Source organism: Phoxinus phoxinus, assembly GCF_949152265.1.
Source record: "Phoxinus phoxinus genome assembly, chromosome: 15".
NCBI classification, from domain to species: Eukaryota; Metazoa; Chordata; class Actinopteri; order Cypriniformes; family Leuciscidae; genus Phoxinus; species Phoxinus phoxinus.
Window position 1 is genome coordinate 20,628,779 of NC_136890.1, and position 20,746 is coordinate 20,649,524.

Below are 20,746 nucleotides of genomic sequence, written 5' to 3' on the forward strand. Positions count from 1 at the left end.
GTGTCCAGTTTTCGGTGTAGAGAGGAAACACCACAGCATCACTCTCACAACAAGCAGGACGACTGAGATCCGCCACGGCAACAGCTGCCACGACAACCAGCATCCCAGTCAACCATCTGTGTGGCAGCTGTCTGCTGTTTATAACTGATAAGAAGTTCTGGTCCTCCTCAGAAGATGATGACTATGATGATGATGATGATGTACAGCTCGCTGGTCCTGCTCGGGCTTATCGACGTCAGTGCTTCATCTAGCGGAATTTCACCTTCCTTACCCCGGATGAAGCTGTCTTATAAAGGTGATGAAACTGGCTTGTATCTCATGTACATATTTCTGTCTGCATACATGTGTTTGGATTTACATTTGAGATTTTTTGTCTGTTCTCCAGATCTTCAGCAGTTTAACGGCGTTAAGCGGTTTGACTTAGAGCGTTCGTGTAGTTTCGGAGCTCTCCTATTGGACGAGGAGAGGGGGCGGCTGTTTGTTGGAGCTCGTAACTTTCTTTTATCTCTCAGCCTCGACAACATCAGCAAACAGGAACAGAAGGTAGAGCACATTCCTTACTCTCCTTCTTTCTTCAATTCCTATAATAATAATGTAAGAATAAAGGCATTTATTTGTTTTTAACAAAGTCAATCATTTCATAACTCACTGATATACAGCATAAACACCTGGGGACGGATTCACAAAGTTCACAAGTTTGTAAGATATTTCTTAAATCCAATTCTTGAAAACTTCTTAAAGTCTTAAAGTGTTCATAGATATTTTAAGAATATATACAGGTGAAACTCAAAAAAAAAAAAAAAAAAGTATCGGGTTTCCTGTATATATATGTATTATATTATAATGTATAATTTGAATTGTAGTATATAATATAATAGTAAGATTTGTATTAATAATATTATATATTATGCATGTATATTATATATTTTCTATACTAAAATATTCTATACCACAACAATATTGTGGTAATAATATCTGTTGTTGTAATGCTTAATATTTAAAAACAATACAATAAATTCATTAAACATCTTTCCTTTTGAGATTAATCCTAATTTTTGAGGTTATTTACAAGACGAATCTGATTTCACCAAGTACAACATATTCCTGGATCAACATTCCAATCAACCAATCAGATTTGAGGGACAGGTTTGCAGTTTATGTCAAGTTTAGGCTTACAGCCATGTTTAGGTGTTTCTATAGCAGTGTTATTCTCCTATCATTTCCCTCTGATTTTAGGGAGAAGTTATGGGTAGGGATAAGTTAGGGGTAGGGATAGGGTTAGGACTATGATTTCGGACAGTAATGTTGTTCCATGATCAACAAACTTGTGTTTTAGATGTTCAACAAACTTTGTTCTTAGGTATGTTTTGTGAATCTGCTGCCAGCTTTTTTCACTCCTGTGCTCTCTCTAATATCTCTGTCATGCGTATATTTTAACAAAGGTAGTCCATGCAGGGGCATAACTTGGCCCTGCTTATATTACCAAATGAAGTGATTACACGATTGGATCTTTAAAAGCCCGTTTACACTTGTATTTTGTGCCGCCCACACGTGATTTAAATTGTGTGTGTTTGTGCTAGAGAATCAGTGAAGAAGCTTTAGCATTTATTGTGTGTAAAGTTAATCAACCTTTAAAGTCACACCAGATGATTTATGGTGGTCCAGGCCAATGTGCCGATGACAGAATGATGGATTTTTATTTCTTTAGGAAGGAAAGAGAAGGAATGATTAGTGAGAGTTGTCGGTCACTGTGTGCTATAGCTCTAGACTCACACAAACACACACAGGTGTGGTTACGGGAGGCTATGTCCGGATGTATGTGCATGTGCATCGCCCCTGGACGTGTTTTAACTGTGTCTCTGATGGGGTTCAGAGAGAATGTCCCTCAAGCTACTAAACACGTCTAACCCTGCAAACTAAGATCCTAACCTTAAGCCGAAACTCTTCCTCACCTCTGAACTCTCTCTCTTTGTCAGATCTACTGGCCAGCGCCTGTTGATTGGAGAGAAGAGTGCAACTGGGCCGGGAAAGATATCAATGTGAGTCTCTGCCATAATCAGATCTTGTGGTCATTAACATATCTGGTTCACACACTTATCGGTACCATCTCTCCTATGAGCTGTTTACACACAAACACCTACAAAGCAATTAGCACTGCTATCACACACAGCTCTCCCAAACGGCTCCATCATTTACAGACATCAATGTAGAAACCAATGTAGAGCCAAAGTTTCCTGTCAGGGGTCTGTGGGGTCCATGAACATACTTGAAGGGGCCCACAAAGAAGATTTATAACATTGAATGTTCTCATAATATTAATGAATATTTGTTTATCAGATAAGCATCATATATTGTAATGTTGGTTTTAGTTAGTTTTTTGATGGATTTTATTATAAAGTGTTACTGATAAAATCTAGTGTTTTTATTTTGTACTCAAGTCTCAAGTCCGTAAGATTAAAAAAAATGTATGATTTCTCATGTGTAGTATCATGTGACGCAGAAGACTGGAGTAATGATACTGAACATTCAGTTTTGCCATCACAGGAATAAATCACATTTTAAAATATATAAAAACTCATTAAAAAATTGTGTATTGTACATTTTTACTGTTATTGATCAAACTTCACCGACATCAAACTTACATAGAGTATATCCAAAATGCATGATTTTTTCATGGCATATTTCAAAAACTATAACAAAATAGTATTGTCATACTATTGTCTAATTGTATTACCATGGTACTTTTATGGTTTTCTCAGTATGTCTTTGATGCTTATGTTGTAACGTGGAGTATGTTTGTCAAAAGGTCATAGTTCATGTATGTTGTAGCTTGTGTGTGTGTTTGTGTTTTATCTGGTGTGTTAAGCGGATGTGTGTGGGATGTTTTTGGACACTGTGTCTGTCTGAATGTTCTCTTTATTTTAAAGGGCGTGGAAGGTTGTGTAACTTCAAAATGTGTGTGTGTGTGTCAGGGTTCATTCTACGGTGGGACTGAGGTCACCTGACAATGAGATCTGCCACACACACACAGACTTTGTTCAGTGCGCTGACCTGTAAGTTGACCCTCATTACATGTAGGTGTGTACAGGACGACAGGGACAGAACCAGACCTCCATGAATAAAGACTTAAGACTTTCCCTAAGACTCTCCCCCTGACCTTTCACTTTCTCATGCTATCTCTCTTTTGTTCAGTCTCAGTCTGAACTCTGATTTCTCACTCAATATTTCTTTCAATTTACTCAGTTCCCTTAATCCTCGGTCTCTGTCTTTCAATCTCTTTATGTCCTACTTCTTTCTCACTCCCTTTCTTTCAGCCTCTGTCATACAACGTCGTCTGAAGCCAAACAGCAGCTTCATATAATGTCAGCGAGTTGAACTGGAGAACCAAAATCTGTCCAATTCGTGAACAAATCATTTGGTTTGATTTTGTGAATCGGATCAGCAGGATCAACATGAATCATTCTACTTTGATTTTTCAAGTTAAACTCAATGATCCCACGGCAGTTAGTCAAAGTCAACAACTCTAAATTGAAGCAGATTATTTGTGAATAATGACTTTTATTATTACATTTACTGTCATTTTAACAATGTCTCACAAACTCACAATACTGTATTTATAAATTGTTGATAGTGGATGACTACATGTGGACAATCACACAGGGATCCAGTGATCAGGCTAATAAGGTCAAAGTTGAAAGTTCACCGCACGCGTCTCAGCAGGAAATTCACACACACATACGGTTTATTCCTCCTGAGAGACATTGTTCATTTTAAACCTCTTTTTCTTTTGTTCTGCACTCTCTCTTTCTCTCTCTCTGTCTTTCTTTCTTTTTTCTTTCTTTTTTCTTTGTCTCGTGGGCTCACTTCAAAGAGCCCGTCAGCACGCACACACACACACACACACACACACACACTCACTCATGCTCACACACACCCCTAACACGTCCTTCCCTTATTGAGGGCTGTAAAGCTCTCGAAACAGAAGCACCAGTGTGTGTGTGTACAAGAGGTAGAGAGAAAGGGAGAGACCCCTTCCTGTATAAACACAGTTTGTCAGCAACTTAATTGGTCTTCTATGATTCTATTCCGCCACCCCCTCCGTACAGCGCACACACACACACACACACTCTCTCTCTCTTCACAGGGTGCGTTAAGCTCAAAGAGAGGCCTTTGTTCTCCACAAGCTCTGTATGTATGTGTGTGTATGTGTGAGTTTGTGTGCAAGGTTTAAGCATGGCAGGAGGGCACATGTCAATCACATCTTTCTGTAGAGGTAGTAGAGAGGTTACACACAAAACACACACACACACACCTTTTAAGCTGGCATGATTATGCTGCCTACTAAGATACCTTGTTTTTGCCATTTTCTAGCATCCCAGAATGCATTGTGATGAGTAAAATCTAATATGGTGGATGTAATGCAGATTATAAATATATTTCATTAAAAAGATTATTATAGGTGCGTGTGCGTGTGTGCGTGTGTGCGTGTGTGCGTGTGTGTGTGTGTGTGTGTGTGTGTGTGTGTGTGTGTGTGTGTGTGTGTGTGTGTGTGTGTGTGTGTTTCTTGAGCACATTTTAACAGATGTTCAGTTCAGGGTCCACTCTGCTGCTGAAAGCACACTGTTAGTCAGAGAGAGAAGATGGAGTGAGGCATAATTACAGTCCAAACAGCAGGAGCATATGAAACTGGAGAGTCCTCTCTCCTCTCTGGTCTTCTCCTTCTCTTCTCCTTTCATCTAGTCTCGTCTGTTCCTCTTTAAGGTTATCTCACCTCTGCTCTCTCTTCTCGTCTCTTTTTGTCTCATCTTGTCTAATCTTGTCTCTTCTCCTGGTTTCTCTGGAAATATTGTCTTTGGTTAACCCTTGTTGTATTTTCTTTTCTTGAATCATATTCTCTAGTCGTCGTATCTTTGGTCTTCTCTTCACGTTTAGTCTCATTTTGTCTCGTGTCTTCTCTTTTTCATCTTGTCCCTTTCATTGGTTATCTTGTCTAGTCTGTTCTCTTGTTGTCTTTGGTCGTCTTGTCTCTAATTGTCTCTTCTTGACATAAATTCTCTTTTCTTTTGACTTTGTCTTTTCTCTAGTCATCTCATCTATTCTCTTGCTGTCTATGGTCATCTTGCGTCTGATTGTCAATTGTCTTTTCTCGTCTCTTCTTGTCTCATCTCGTCTCACATCTATTTTCTTCTCAAATCTTCTGGTCTCTTGTTAACTCTTGTTGTGTGTTTTTGTCTCTTCTTATCTTGAATCTTCTCTAGTCACCTCATCTTTGGTCTTTCACTTCTCTTGCCTAGTACCTCTGGTCTTCTAGTACATATACTTTTTCATCTTGTCTTGTTTCTACTCTTTTCTAGTCATCTCAACTTTGGTCTTCTCCTCTCATACAGTATTTTCTCGTCTCGGCTCATCTCATCTTTTCTCTCCTCTCCTCTGGTTATCTCGTCTAGTCTTTTCTCTTGTTGTTTTTGGTCATCTTAGCTCTAGTTGTATCTTCTTGACTTAAATCTTCTCTGGTCTCGTCTTTGGTCTTCTGTTGTTGTTTCATTTAGTCTCTTCTCTAGTCCTATCATCTCTTCTTGTCTCTTCTCTGCTTGTCTCTTATTGTCTCATCTCAATCTTCTCCTCCTCATCTCATGTCATCCTTCTTGTCTCATGTTGTCTCTTCTCTTTCACATTCCTCTCTTTTGGGCCACGCTTCATCCCTGCAATCTCTCCCTCTACCATGGAATCCGGATGTTCCCGCTCGCTAATGTTGTCGTAGTGATTCCAGGCACTCTGGGAAATGTGGCATGCTTCAGAGAGCACATTCACAAATGAAAAGAGAAAGAGAGAGACTATATGTGTCCACGTATGTCAGTTGAACAGTCGATGCGTCTTTGTTTTTATGAAAGAGAGAGCGTGAGAGATTACAGAGAGATCCGGGATCACGGCGAGCAGGCAAAGGTCAGCGCTCATGTCAGACTGTCGTCAAGGATATACGTAATACAATGACGTTTCATTTATGATCCGCCCCATACGAGGTCCCTTAAGAGATAAACCGAAAATGTTTTCGTCTGCCTGTGGCTCTGTGCTACTGATAGTCAATCCAGATGGTGGCAGTCTCCCTGTCTCACAGATGAACTGGTGAAAGTATGTAAAATATGTCCTTCATAAAATTGATTTGTGCATGCATGCGTTGCAGACGGACTGTGTAAACTATGTGAAAGTGCTTCACCACTATAATCGGACTCACCTGTACGCCTGCGGGACTGGGGCTTTCCACCCCACCTGTGCATATGTGGAGGTGGGACAGAAGATCGAGGTAAGTGTGTGTTTGTTTGGATACATATGAATAAGTTTGTGTGATAAATGGCCCCTGTTTCTCTTTCTGATGGCCAAATGCACAGTATATTTTGCTTTTGTCTCTATAGGATCATGTGTTTAGAATTGATCCCTCTCTGGTAGAAGATGGGAAAGGAAGGAGTCCATATGACCCACGCCACACGTCAGCATCTGTCCTGATTGGTTAGCTGCCACTGTTCATCTTTCTATCTCCCATCTAAAAGATACTGTTACATCATGACCAATCAGTAACCATATCTACTTTATCATATAGGTGATGAGCTTTATGCCGGCGTTGCCACTGATTTGATGGGTCGGGACTTTACAATCTTTCGCAGCATGGGACAAAGGCCTTCCATACGAACGGAACAGCACGATTCTCGCTGGCTCAATGGTGCGTTTGTGTATGATTTATATATATATATAAAAAAAAAATGCAATTCACACATATAGTGACTTAAATAAACATCCTCTGTGATAAGCATGTTTTGAATTTCTGAATTCTGATTTTTCTTTCCGAGGGCATAAAGTCCAAAAAGTCTAATTCAAAAGGATTTAACAGGTTTTTTTGCAATAGTATAAATATTCAAAAGCCAAATCAAAGTAATGTGGTTTAACCAAAATGCTGGGATTTTTTAAAATGATATTATAGAAAGGATATGCAGATATGGAGTATGCATTTTAAACTAGATATTTAAAAAAGTTTTCTTTTTCCTGTTATTTATCATGCATACTCTTATTTGTTGTTGACCCATGTGTTTATGTGTATCTCTGTTTTTGTATAATGGCAATGTGCCCTATGATGATGCTGTGTGTTTCAGAGCCCAAGTTTATAGCGGCATTTGGTGTTCCCGAGAGTGAGAATCCTGACGATGATAAAGTCTTCTTCTTCTTCAGAGAAACTGCAGTAGAAGCTCAGGGATTCGGGAAGGTTACATATTCCCGGATTGGCCAGCTTTGCAGGGTCAGGAGCCAATCATTTATCACTAAGCCTAATGGCTATTGGCTGCTGTTTATCATCCTGATTTAAATTAACATGCATGTTTTTTTTGGTTACAGAATGATATGGGAGGACAGCGCAGTCTAGTAAACAAGTGGACGACATTTCTAAAGGCTCGTCTTGTGTGTTCGGTACCAGGCAATGATGGCACTGAAACGCATTTTGATGAACTTAGTAAGAACGCTCACAAACACACACAGACACTAGGGTTAAATTATGCTGGCATAACTGACAATTGCATTTCATTGCCTGCTGACCTTTGTCTGGACCTTTAGGGGATGTGTTTCTGCTGCAGACCCGTGATAGAAAGAACCCGCTGATCTACACCGTCTTTACCACCTCCAGGTCAGAGTTCATCTTAGGGTGTGGTTTAAAGGGTTAGCTCACCCAAGAAGCTAAATAGGTATATTGAAATTGGTTACTAACCTTCGTGTCATTACATACCTGTATGACTTTCTTTCTTTTGTGGAACACAAAATAAGGATTTTTTTATTTATTTTTAAAGAACGTAAGTCATACAAAAATGGCATGATAACAGAATTTTCTTTTTTAGCTGAATTGTGCCTTTAAGATTTAAACAATTGTATTTGTATAGGAAGCGTTTATATTCACTGTATGAGATAAATCTATCTTGAAACATTTAAACTAAAACATTTTGGGTGAATTCAAGTATTGGTCATTTCAGTGAGAAAAAGTAAACCCACATACCTGTACATGAATTCAGCATTTGTGTGACTGTTATTTATCTCCTTGTACTGTAACGTGTTAACGGTCTGTGTGTGTTTGTCTTACAGCAGTGTATTTCAAGGTTCTGCAGTGTGTCTCTACACCATGAATGACATTCGGCGGGCATTTTTAGGGCCTTTTGCCCATAAAGAAGGACCCAATTATCAGTGGGTTCCTTTCCAGGGTAAAGTGCCATACCCACGGCCAGGCATGGTGAGAACAGATTCATACGCCTCACATCATACACTATCATTCATAAATTTGGGATTGTAATTGTTTTAATGCTTTTGAAAGAAGTCTCTTATGCTCTCCAAGGCTGCATGTATTTGATCAAAAATACACAACCTGTTATACTGTGAAATAATATTACTATTTCAAATGAATGTTTTCTATTTTAATATATTTTAAAATATAATGCAGTCCTGTGATAGCAAAGCTGAATTTTCAGCAGCCATTACTACAGTCTTCAGTGTTACATTTGCTTTTTCATGATTCTTTGATGAATAGAAAGTAAATTAAAAAGACATATTTTTTTTTTAACAATGTAAGTCTTTGCTATCACATCTGATTAATGCAATGCATTCTTACTGAATAAAATAATGAATAAATAAACTTTGAACAGTAGTGTAACGTGTAGTGTGAATGTTAGAAAAGTAAATATAGATTTAGATTTGTCAATAACTGGTTATAGGTTAGGAATTGCTGACCTGTGTAGACTGTTGATATCATGTGAATGGGTTTTGCTTCCGCATTCTACAGACATCTCTCTCTTTCTCTCTCTCCCTCAGTGTCCCAGTAAGACCTTCGGCAGTTTTGAGTCAACTAAAGGTTTCCCTGATAACGTAATCCAGTTTGCAAGGCACCATCCGTTAATGTTTAATCCAGTAACTCCACTGGGGGGTCGGCCAGTGTTCCTGCGTACCGGAATACCATACAGCTTCACTCAGATTACCGTAGACCGTGTCAATGCAGCTGATGGACACTACGATGTAATGTTCATCGGCACAGGTAGAATACTGACTGAATATTCTAGAGTCCAGACTAAACTGTCTTTACTGGTTACGGCCCTGGTTAAAGCCCGTCTGTGTTTCTCTGCAGATGTCGGCTCTGTGCTGAAGGTGATCTCTGTGCCCAAGGGAAGCTGGAGTAACACAGATCTTCTGCTGGAGGAGCTTCATGTCTTTAAGGTGAGAGAAATGTGGGAATTGTGTGACTCTAAGTGAGCTAAAGCAGTCAAAACATCCATTTATTGATGTTCTCATATCATACACAAATATTGTTTAAATAAAGGTTCATTCTAAAAATGATTAAAGCTTTCTTTTCTAGTTAAAGGGATAGTTCACCCAAAAAAAATTTACTCACCCTCATGCCATCCTCCTAGGTGTATATGACATTCTTCTTTCAGACGAATACATTTGGAGTTCATGCATCCATCCATGATAAAAGTAATCCACACGGCTTAAAATATGGATTTTTTTCCTACACAAACGAATCGCTTCAGAAGGCCTTTATTACTCCCCGGAGCTGTGTGGATTACTTTTATCATGGATGGATGCACTTTGATGGACTTATATACAGCCGATCACTGCCATTATAAAGCTTGGAAGAGCCAGGACATTTTTTAATATAACTGATTGTATTCGTCTGAAAGAAGAATATCATATACAGCTTGAGGGTGAGTAAATCATGGGCTAATTTTCATCTTTGGGTGAACTTACCCTTTAAGGTTCTATTTGTTAACGTTAGTTAGCTACAATAGATAACATGAACTAACAAATAAAAACACTAAAGCATTAATCTCAGTTCATTATTAAAATCAAAGTTGTCTTTATTAATGACATGAATAGTTGTATTTTTATTATCTAGTGTTAACAAAGATGAATAAATACTGTAACACATTTATTTCTTATTGTTAGTTAATGGCGGGGCCTTATTGTAAAGTGTTACCAACAGACTCTTGTACTGCCTTCTTATTGCAGGATTCTTCATCTATTACCAGTATGCAGATTTCCTCTAAACGGGTGAGAATGAGTCTTGGTTTTTATAAAATATCAGCTATTTTTAAACAGTCACATGAAAGCAGTATATTAGTAAACCATGTGATGATTTTCTCGGTCTCTACAGCAACAGCTGTACATTGGCTCAGATACAGGTGTTGTCCAGGTTCCTCTGCACCGCTGCAGTATGTACGGGAAAGCCTGTGCCGAGTGCTGCCTGGCTCGAGATCCATACTGTGCCTGGGACGGACACACCTGCACACGCTACCTGCCAAACACAAAACGGTAAAACCTTCATTAATGGCTTTATTCAAACATGTTGTTTTGAATTTTAGACCACGTAGAAAATCTGATTAAAATTGCAAAATAGATACATTTAGAGACAGTCAAACCCAATGAAGTATTTTTTGTTAACTTATATATATATATATATATATATATATATATATATATAAAATGTTTGTGTGTGTGTTGATGTGTGTAGAAGGTTCCGGCGTCAGGATGTGAGGAATGGGGATCCTAATGCTCTCTGCTCAGGAGGTAATACTGCAGTACCTCTGTCAGCCTCTAGGACAAGTCATTTCTCTGTTCTCACTACTCTTATTCATTCACAATGTGAACTAAAACAATGGTTCTCAACTGCTGGGTCACAAGTCTGCTCACATTTATCAGAGATAAAATACACAACTATAACAGTGTTTTGCGTGTGTGTGTCCTGCAGACCATCAGAAGCAGCGTGTCCTGGAGAAGAGGCTGTACGCTGTGGATGGAAGCAGCTCCTTCCTGGAATGTATCCCAAAATCACTTCAGGCCCAGATTACATGGACCTATCAGAAGCATCCGGAAAACCCACGGGAGGAGGTGAGAGAGAGCAGAGAGAGGCAGGCTGGGGTAGATATGTGGGGTTATTATGAGAAAGACGGATGCAGACAGCATCGATAAGAGATGATAAATGTGTCTTTGTTTAAATTAATGACTTTCATTCTCTCTCGCCTATCAGTGTAGTCACTACTGATGCTTGATGCATTCATTGTGTGTGTGTGTGTGTGTTCACAGGTTCGTCTAGATGACCGTGTTTTGCAGACCGAGCGAGGCCTGTTGGTGAGACGAGCCTTGCGTAGAGATGGCGGCGTGTATCAGTGCCACGCAATGGAACATGGATTCACCCAGACCCTCCTTGCGATCACGCTGGAGATTTTGCCTTTGGCTGGCCCCGCCCCCTCCGCTCTTAACCCTCGCAGCCCTGCACACACCAATCACGGGCAGTCCACCAATCAAAAGCTGTGGTACAGGGACTTCATGCAGTTGGTGGATCACCCAAACCTAAACACAGTCGACCAGATCTGTGAGCAAGTTTGGTCACGCAAGCACAGCCTATCAGGGAAGACCGCGCCAGGTCCAGCCAATGAGGCACCGGCTCACGATCCGCTACAGTCTAAAAAGTGGAAGCACCTGAAGGAAGTGAGGAAAGGACGAAATCGCAGAACGCATGACGGGAGACCCGCACCCAGAGCGCCGCGGAGCGCAGGAGAGTAGCGATGGATGAGAGGCCGAGTTAAAAGAGAGACTGAGAGACAGAAAGGAAGAGCAAAATAACCACTGGAGGTGGACAGATTCTCACACAGCATCTCATTCATTGACTGTTTATTGCCTGTTCAGCTTTTTATTACCCCTGTGACGACACTCCACTGCCTGTTATTAGTCTCTATATACTCTATTGCCCTCATCTCCAGTCTGAAGACTCAATCTAGTGCCCCCACGACCCCAATCCCGCTCCCGTCAGCATCTTTTACTCCAAACCTTCCAACTGCTGATGGCTACCCAGAAACCCACACTCCATCCAGTTCATCTAAAATACTAACACAAACTCAAGGTCCTGAAGTCCAAAAAATCCCTTTGAGTTGTAACCGGAAAATCTTCGAGACGCAAAGACATGCATGTGCTGCGTAAATCAGTAAACACAGGCTCTTGTGGACACGCATTGAGTAAATCCATGTATACTCTTCTATGTTTTCATCTGGGTGTTTGTGCTACATGTGTTCTGTAGATTAGATTATCTTCTCACTTTGGCCCTGACTCACCAGCATCAGATGAACATCATCACGCTTCTTCTTCTTCTTTCACTGCTTGAAGACTTAAAACACAACATTTCAAGCAAACAAAATACAAAAAAGGAGAAAAAACTGTACATTTGTGATCTGGTAAGCTACTATGAGTGTAAGTGCTTAAGTAAATGTTTTTTCATTTGACAGTAATTCTATACCTTGAAAGCGGTCAGCGAAATTTACATTTCTGGCACGTCTACAAAGTAACAAAGGTGAATTATTATTTTGAGATGCTAAGTTATGTCAGGTGTTCTGATTATGTGTTGTATGAGACCGAGATGGAGACAGCATTCATATACAGGGGCATTATGGGTAATGTGGTCTGGGAGCAGGTAAGGAGATCTACAGAGAAACCTTTTTAGATACTTTTAGGTCTAATCTCAGAACTAACCTGTTGAAACCGAATAAGGCAGAATAGTTATGTATATTTGAATGTGTCTGTAAGATTTTGAGTGAGATTTTCCTGCTTTTTATACAGCTCTACCATATTCACTGTTAATGAGCATCATATTCTGTAACCGCACAGCTAATATCTTGCTATGTATGCTAGTACATAATGGGTTAAATGAGAATAGATGGATCCAAGGCCATCTCTCAAGACAAGAAACAAGAAAAAAGTGCCCAAGAAAAATGTCCTTAACTCTGACAATTCAGATGAATATTTAAAATAACACATTTAAGAGTCTAGCCAATGGTCCATTTATTTTTTAGTAACTCGTTCTGTCTCTTGAGAAGAGGAGTGTTGAATTAGTCAGTAAATGCATGTTTACAGACGCTTGATGCCAAATTTCTTTTTTTTTAAATGCATTGCATACAGCAATGTGGGGCGAATCATACAGATTCCTAAAGTCAATTCTGCACATTTGCCGTGGAGCGTCCTGGGGCGGGGGGATAAAGTCAAGTCGCTACTTTTGTAAGGTAAATGAGTGGTGCTCGCGCAGGAGTTGTGGGCCCGATGGCCTCGCGCTGTGTTGTTATGGCGCTCTCTTCTGGTGTTTGTGGTTTCTGCTGTGTCGGATAAGAGAAAGTCGACATTAAATTAATCGATTCCAAATCCGTTTAATTTGTAAACGGATGCAAGAATGTTTTGACTAGAACTGGTGGGTTATCATGTGGTAGTATTTATATCAGTTGTCTAAAAGTTATAGCTACTTAACGGTAATTTTTGCATGACTTTAAACGTCTTTGAGAGTTTTTGTTTGTTTTACAGTGAAAAAAAGACCATGTTTAAAAACTGTTCTGCGAGATTGTCTGGTATTTTCATCGTATATTTATGGATCGATAAGCTAATGTGTTGTGGTTTGTGAAAAAGAACTGACCTATGTGTAATGAGGAGAATATGAGAACATCATTGTGTGTATATTTTGAAATTATGTCCCTTCTTTTGAATAGGCTACATAAAGACCTAAACTGACACACTCTAAAATCACATTCTGAGTAATTTAAAAGACTATCCAAACAGCATTTCAAATTAATCCGGTTCTCTTTCTGCTTTGTGACGCTTCTCAGCTTTTGAGAGAGAGAGAGAGAGAGAGAGAGAGAGAGAGAGAGAGTGTGTGTGTGTGTGTGTGTGTGTGTGTGTGTGTGTGTGTGTGTGTGTGTGTGTGTCAATGAGAGAGGCTCTGTGTGTTTGTGCTGTTAAATATTAGAATTTCTGTACATTGGGGAAAAGTGTGAGTTTCATTTTGTGGACAAGTCAAAGGCCAAAGTTGACATGAACACTGTATTACTCCCTGGGTATTTTCTCTGTGGATTGTTGCATCAGACTGTAAATGATTAACACAATAAAACATACAGTTAATTCAAAATAACTCCCCTGTTTTATTTTTGATAGAGTGTGAGGTAAGAGAAAATGTAAAGTGCGACAACTTTGTGTGTGCATTAGCGCAATCTCACCACTCGAGTGCGCTGCTGTGCACGCTGTGTTTCACGCTAGTTGTCACACTTTTAACTCCATGGAAAGTGTTTTTTTAATTCAGTTTCTGTACCAAAAAAAAAAAACTCAGTACTCTAAGTAAAAGGATATCTAGTGAACATTTCATTAGGGGGAACAGAATAATTATGAAACATAAAATTATATTTTGAAACCGCAATAAGATGACAAACTTTTTTCTTTTTTTTTTTTTAATTGCTAAACATGTACAACATAAAACGCAACAATTTGCCACACATTTTCCATTCTGTCTGCTAATTGGTCGTAATGTCTCTCATTGTATGTGTCTGTGACAGCTGTGATGATTAATGATGCTAATTATGCCTAATTAACCCTTCATTAAACTCCTTAACCTCTCAGGCTCTCATTAGAGGTGTTGATTTAAGAAAGCATGGTCTCAGTGTCTACAGACTGTCTCGCTAGCATGATTCTTGCACTCATATTTTCTTTTCCGTCTTTCACTCAGTCTCACATACGTCAGATCAGACAGAGCGAGAGAGTGTCAGAGGCTGAAAAAACAAACCATGACATCGGAAGAGAAGATACAAGATGAGCGGAGAAAGATGAGTTTGACAAGTGGCATAGAAAAACACAACCTGCCCAAACAATGAAAATCAGTTCATTAAGAGTTAATAAGGCTTTAGAAAATATTATTTGTGGATCTAATTACAAGGGATATGGGAAACCGGACAGAAAAAGGGAGATAGAATGAATATGTGGCCCTTAACCTGCGCTTAACTGCCTGTAATGAAGCCCCTTGACAGTGATTGTGAGTGAGCAATGGTGTTTCCATTCATACTTTGGCAATGTGCATTTTTCTATAAGGTGACTGAATATTTCTATACAGCTGTGCTGCTCAGTAGACTATAGTGCTACTGCTAAATGTGTATGGGGGGGGGAAATCCATTGTAAACAGGTATGTCCGAATGGACCAAGAGGGTGTTTGTTCATGTTTGTAAACAGGAAGTCAGTACAGTGTGCGTCAATGATGATAGTTCCTGCAGCTGCTGTATTTCACTGTTTAGAGCAGTTACTTACACTTCCGCAGCGTTCACTTAATGACTAAGTGTTTGTGTTTGCTAAGCTTGAGTTAGAGCCCTTCAGATAAATGTGAGGTTGTGGTGGAACAGGATATAGTCAGGCAGACTTGGGAGGAGGTGACTCCCTAAATTAAAAGGTTTTTGTAGTAAAAGAAAAGTTTTGAGTGGTGCTTGCTCGAAAAACCTGCTACAGAGTTGGAGTTAGTCCTATAACATTCCCAAGTACAGTATGTTTCTAAAGTGTGTCTATAGGCTACTGTAGGTATTATTAGTGGCCTTGTTTCTTCCAGTAAGCAACAAAGTTGTCTTCCGCTGCTTTGTAAATTCTGCAACTTCGATTTAAGGTATCATTATTGTCTGTTGCACAAACAGTGCAAGATAATTGCAAAATTTGGTACAAATAGCCTACCGGTACTTATGTTTAGGGCTTTGAGCAAGTTACTAACCCCGGATATGAATAGCTATGCTACTATAACAAAATAGTTATGCTACTACTTGGATTCTTTCTGTGAACTTTCACACAAAGATAAATAAAACACAAGATTTTGGCAAAGAATTAAATGATAGGAAATGCATAGTATCCGTTTACATACTGTAGCCACTAGATGCAGTTCAGTGCCTTTCTCACATTCATGCACTTTTTGATCTAGCTGTTACATCCACAATGCTATTTAACTTTGAAAGAGGCATAAAGAGGTAAATCTTTGACTCCCTTCCCTCCTAAAGTTCAAAGAACCCTGAAAGGTTATTGTAACCAAACTGTTTCAAAACACATGAAAGAAATACATTTTATGCTTTCACTTTATGCTCCTGCCAAAGTGAAATGATTTCCATAGTGAATCCACTCAAAATAAAGCTGAAAGGGATGGTAAAAAACAAACAAACATGATCTAAGAGTACGTTTACAAGAAAAATGATGTGCTTAAAACATCATGTGCTTGACAACATTGTCAAAACTATCCCGTTCACACGGATCTGCGAAAACTATTAAAATCAATGTATTTTGTTGACCGGCCAGTAGTTGGCGGTGTCATTTTGTAAAGAAAAAAACACGCACTTAAAGGGATAGTTCACTTTAAAATTAAAATTCTGTCATCATTTACTCACCCTCAAGTTGTTTCAAACCTGTATGAATTTATTTCTTCTGCTGAACACAAAGAAAGATATTTTGAAGAATGTCGGTAACCAAACAGTAGACAGTACCCATTGACTTCCATAGTAGGAAAAAAAAAATACTATGGAAGTCAATGTCTACTGTTTGGTTACCGACATTCTTCAAAATATCTTTCTTTGTGTTCAGCAGAAGAAATAAATTCATGCAGGTTTGAAACAACTTGAGGGTGAGTAAATGATGACAGAATTTTAATTTTAAAGTGAACCTATCCCTTTAAACTGAACACGTAATACGCATGTTTTAAAAAACTTGCACTATGAAACACGTTTTCAAAGTTTTACATTTTCAAGCCCCCAAGACACTGTTGTCGTGTACACAAAACATTTTTTTTTTTCATAAAAATGCCCAAACATGGCCTTTTAAATGTGTATTAATTTACATGACTTCTCCCAGACTTAGAAATCACACTTTTAAAATTAGGCTTCCTCATATAGGCTATCCAAGTTTTCCAAAACTGTGGGACTCATGGTTCTTCAAAGAAAGGGGATAAAATAAAATAAAATAAGAAATAGCTTGATTTTTAGTTGTTTTAGCTCATTTTAATACTTTTACTCTTCTTCTGATTTTAAATAGACCTTTCAAGGGGGGCTCAAGATGACTTTAAACTGAGTAATTCTGGGTAAATAGTCTCTTGCACCAAAGGTGAGGCGAGTTATGTGACAAAGTTTACTCTTCGGGTCTGGGTTCTAAAAACAAGTAGAAATAAAAACAGAGATGCATGACTTTGCAATTAACTTTTTAACACTGAGGGCGAAACCATTGCACAGTTTGACAGTTATACAATGTAACCGCATCAACCTGCTAACTACATCACATATAAACGCACATTTGGGCCTCGTTTAGCTGGTGTTTCGGTTCTGCCTGGGTCTGGTTTACGAACGTCTTCACTGATTTTTATAGCTCTTTTACTGTGGTCTGTTCTCCAGCAGCAATATATCCCAGCACAGCCGCTTGTTCTTAATGTCGAGCCTCGTAATGACTAATGACACTAACATATGACCTCACTTGAATGGAGTCATTTTTAAATTGAGCAATGACAAAGACAATCTCAGGAGAAAAAGACCTTTTCAGTATGATAAACCAGCATACGATGGAGATCGTAAAAGGAACATCTGTAATGCTGAAGGGTCACACCCAACCCCTGGGTCCCGCTAAGAGGGGGTCGCTCTGAGCTGACCCGGTGTGGAGCACAAAACCATAAAACTCTCTATGAAATGTTTTTATTTATGTATCACTGAACCAAACAGAGGTCGGAGTTTTCTGCATGCAAGAATCACTTTTAAATAACACATAAATATATCAGACACACTGGCTGTATTTTATATACAGAGAAAATGAACTAAAATCAGTACAATCAATGTTTAAAAAGAGTGGGAAAAATGCTGTTCATGTTATTAAAAGTACAGCACTCCAGTCAGATTATTGTTTTAATGTTGTATTTACATTACAAAGCTGATGACAAATGAAGGATCAGAGCAGTTCGGCTGTACCCATTCACAAAAAGCAGTTTCAGTGCAACTAGTCTATGCAGTCAGTCCTGTCAGGGCAATGTACAGATAAAATGATATTCAGTGAGCTTGTTTCTTTTGCTTGATTTGTTCCAGCGGTTTGATGATTTTCCTCCTGAAGTTAAAAAAAAAAACATTGGAGAAAGTTTGCAAGCCAAACAGTTCCTCTCCATCTCCAGGAAAGGTTTAGACAGCAATGTTTTAGAGAAAGCATTCATTTTCCCCCCAGACCTTTCTAACTATAAATAAATAAATGGTTCAAGTGATGCAGGAGTTTTTCCGTATAGATGTACAAAGTAAACTAGTGAATGTGAACAGCGAGAAAGGACACAGATGTTCGCATCAAGGTTACTTTAGCCGCTGAACAGCTTTTGCATCAATGACATCAAAAACATCAAATCAGCTGTCTAGTATTGCATCAATTAAATTATATATGATTAAAACATTGTAATACTTTATAACAAGGTTCAATTCATGAAAAATGTACAGTTAGGTGGTCGTTAAAATACATGGATATTCACCTAATAAATATGTGCACATGACATATTGAGTTTAAATTATAGTCTTACCAGAATAGCATCTTTAACTGCGGCTAAAACAAAAAAAGTCCACGACAACATACTGTACAAAATCGGCATAGACAAAAGACGAACACGGCAACGGCCTTGCAGTAATATTAATACTAAAGTTATCAGGTCATTTTCAATACAATTGATAACTCGCACGCAAGATAACACCAGCCGTGTTTCTATAGTCATCTGACAAAATGTGTACTATACACTATGCGTTTATACTATGTACTATGAATGACAAAATAACCTTCTAAAATTCATTCACTTGACGGAAGAGTAATACATAGTTATAAGTACACAGTGTCTAGTTGGGAAACTTAGGAAACAAGAAAGAGCGAGTCTGCGGTGTGATGCATAACCCCAGTTTCAGTTACAGCATTGCCATGCATAACAACAGATATTAAGAAATATCGGACCACTGAATGCCATGATTGACCAATTAGAGTCGAGTATTCCAGTGAGCTGCGTAATAACATTAATGCATTAAGTATCATGAACTAACAAAAAACAGTATTTACAGCATTTATGAATAGGTTAATGTTGATTTATAAACATATTAATTCATGTTCATTCATAATAAATTAATGTTCATTTATACAATATATATATTACAAAAAACACACAATGCTGTAAAATTATTGTTCATTGATATTTCAAACTAGCTAATGCATTAACTTAAGAATTAGACCTTAGTATAAAGTGTTACCAAAACTTGACATTGCAAGAGGAAACTGACCCTGTGCAAAACTCTGTAGCTCATGATCGCGATGTGGTGTTTCAAGCAGATTAAGAACAAAATCAGTTCTGTTGAAGTCTCAACGGTCGTCAACCTATGATTTAGTTACCAGAAAATAGTCGAATTAGTCCTAACTTTTAATTCTTACTGTACTGGCAAGCTGAGTTATGTTGAGCGCTGCCATACTGTAGCTCTCAGTTGAGGAAAAGTCTCTAAGCATTATGCCCAGTTGTATCACAGCCAGACGAATCTTAAATGAATATATGTTTTTTGGCACCTGTTAAAGCAGTGGCAGCGCTCCAGTCTACTAGTCCCATCCTGTCTACCCTCATTTGTTCCAGTAAAAAGGTTTTGCAGCTGCTAAGTTCTTAAGAGAGACATATAACATTAGCCACGGCCTACTGTGAAGTGATGAGGGCCGGCTGTCCTGGTCACAGGAATATTCGGAGAGGACGCTCAAGAATGTCCTAATTAACATGGAGAGAGCTTGGACTGCTAGACATAAAACCTACATTATTTTACATCACCAAAAGCAAGTTGGTGTGTATAAGGGCATCTACAAATCCAGTCCACTTTTCCATTGGAAGTCCATTTTGCTTCACGTGGGTCTGTATTTTACTCTAGTGTGTTGAGGTCCCGTGGAGAGCGGATTCGGGATTCTCCCGTGCTCTTTTGGGTTCGGGATTTCCGTGCGGAGTCCTGCGCTTGCCGATATTTGTCCATCATGCTTTTGTGTTTGCGTCTTAGCTTCTCATTACACCAAACGCGTTCGCAGTACTGCTCCACCTGCGGCAAATTTGAAGGACCAATCAGCTGCAAGACGTCTTTGAACCACGCCCTGGCTGGGCCACGGTTGGCAGGGGCTGTGCTGGCGGGGCATGGTGACCACACTTTATATTTGCTGTCACGTGACAGGAGGTCCGAAAGGGCGTCGGCGAGTAAGACGTCCAACCAGAAGCGTGAGAGTGTTTGCGAAAATCCGTGTTCCCGAGATCGACACACGTAGATGCCTTCATCCAGACGTAACACACGCCGGAACAACAAACCATCATCTGTCTTAATGATACGTTCATCTAATACCACCTGAACAGAGAGGAAAAAATAATTATTGGAAATGTACAAATCACATGGTTTCTTTCTCAAATACAGTGAATGAATAAATAAATAAAATGAATACATTTCATTGCATTAAAAAAAACAAATGGGATCTGCAAACACACGATGCTAACTTTTCTTTCCCAGTGCCTGCTCACCAATTAGTTTCAAGGTTATTTTCAGTGGATATTTGAAAGTGTCAAAGTAAAAACACAACTATTCATAACTACTGTATGGCCTATGGGTATGTTCACATACAGAATGTGTCCAAATTTATTAATTTTAAACTGTATATTTATTGGTTTATAATTTAAACGTGAAATAAAATGTATATTTTGTTGTTCATCTTTCTTCTTTGTGACATAGTACTTTCTAAAATAGTTTGTACTTGCATTACCGCCTTTAGTTTGCTCAGTGTGTGTGTTGTAAACCAAAATTCACTCTAATGCTACTTGGAACAGTATTTTTTGTGTGTGTGGGTGAGAGGACTATACAAATTATGTGAAACTGATCTCTTTGGGTTTATACATTCATATAAT

At 38.8% G+C, this 20,746-nt stretch overlaps 2 protein-coding genes across 3 annotated transcripts in view; one reads left to right on the forward strand and one right to left on the reverse strand.

The window, feature by feature from the left end:
* sema3b (sema domain, immunoglobulin domain (Ig), short basic domain, secreted, (semaphorin) 3B) overlaps positions 1 to 14,260 on the forward strand; it is a 65,831-nt gene extending 51,571 nt beyond the window's left edge. For both annotated transcript variants that reach the window (XM_079636676.1, XM_079636675.1), the window contains 17 exons: positions 9 to 295; positions 386 to 543; positions 1,977 to 2,039; positions 6,182 to 6,301; positions 6,411 to 6,504; positions 6,596 to 6,715; positions 7,143 to 7,285; positions 7,381 to 7,495; positions 7,597 to 7,666; positions 8,116 to 8,260; positions 8,836 to 9,055; positions 9,146 to 9,234; positions 10,027 to 10,068; positions 10,172 to 10,329; positions 10,529 to 10,584; positions 10,766 to 10,905; positions 11,101 to 14,260. In XM_079636676.1, coding sequence (XP_079492802.1) covers positions 175 to 295; positions 386 to 543; positions 1,977 to 2,039; positions 6,182 to 6,301; positions 6,411 to 6,504; positions 6,596 to 6,715; positions 7,143 to 7,285; positions 7,381 to 7,495; positions 7,597 to 7,666; positions 8,116 to 8,260; positions 8,836 to 9,055; positions 9,146 to 9,234; positions 10,027 to 10,068; positions 10,172 to 10,329; positions 10,529 to 10,584; positions 10,766 to 10,905; positions 11,101 to 11,580 — 2,334 coding nt within the window. In that variant the 5' untranslated portion in view covers positions 9 to 174 and the 3' untranslated portion in view covers positions 11,581 to 14,260. The remainder of the gene's footprint in view (positions 1 to 8; positions 296 to 385; positions 544 to 1,976; positions 2,040 to 6,181; positions 6,302 to 6,410; positions 6,505 to 6,595; positions 6,716 to 7,142; positions 7,286 to 7,380; positions 7,496 to 7,596; positions 7,667 to 8,115; positions 8,261 to 8,835; positions 9,056 to 9,145; positions 9,235 to 10,026; positions 10,069 to 10,171; positions 10,330 to 10,528; positions 10,585 to 10,765; positions 10,906 to 11,100) is intronic.
* A 3,241-nt stretch (positions 14,261 to 17,501) lies between these two features.
* sema3bl (sema domain, immunoglobulin domain (Ig), short basic domain, secreted, (semaphorin) 3bl) overlaps positions 17,502 to 20,746 on the reverse strand; it is a 33,052-nt gene continuing 29,807 nt past the window's right edge. The window contains exon 15 of the mRNA XM_079638322.1: positions 17,502 to 20,195. Within this exon, the coding sequence (XP_079494448.1) occupies positions 19,728 to 20,195 (468 nt within the window). The 3' untranslated portion in view covers positions 17,502 to 19,727. The remainder of the gene's footprint in view (positions 20,196 to 20,746) is intronic.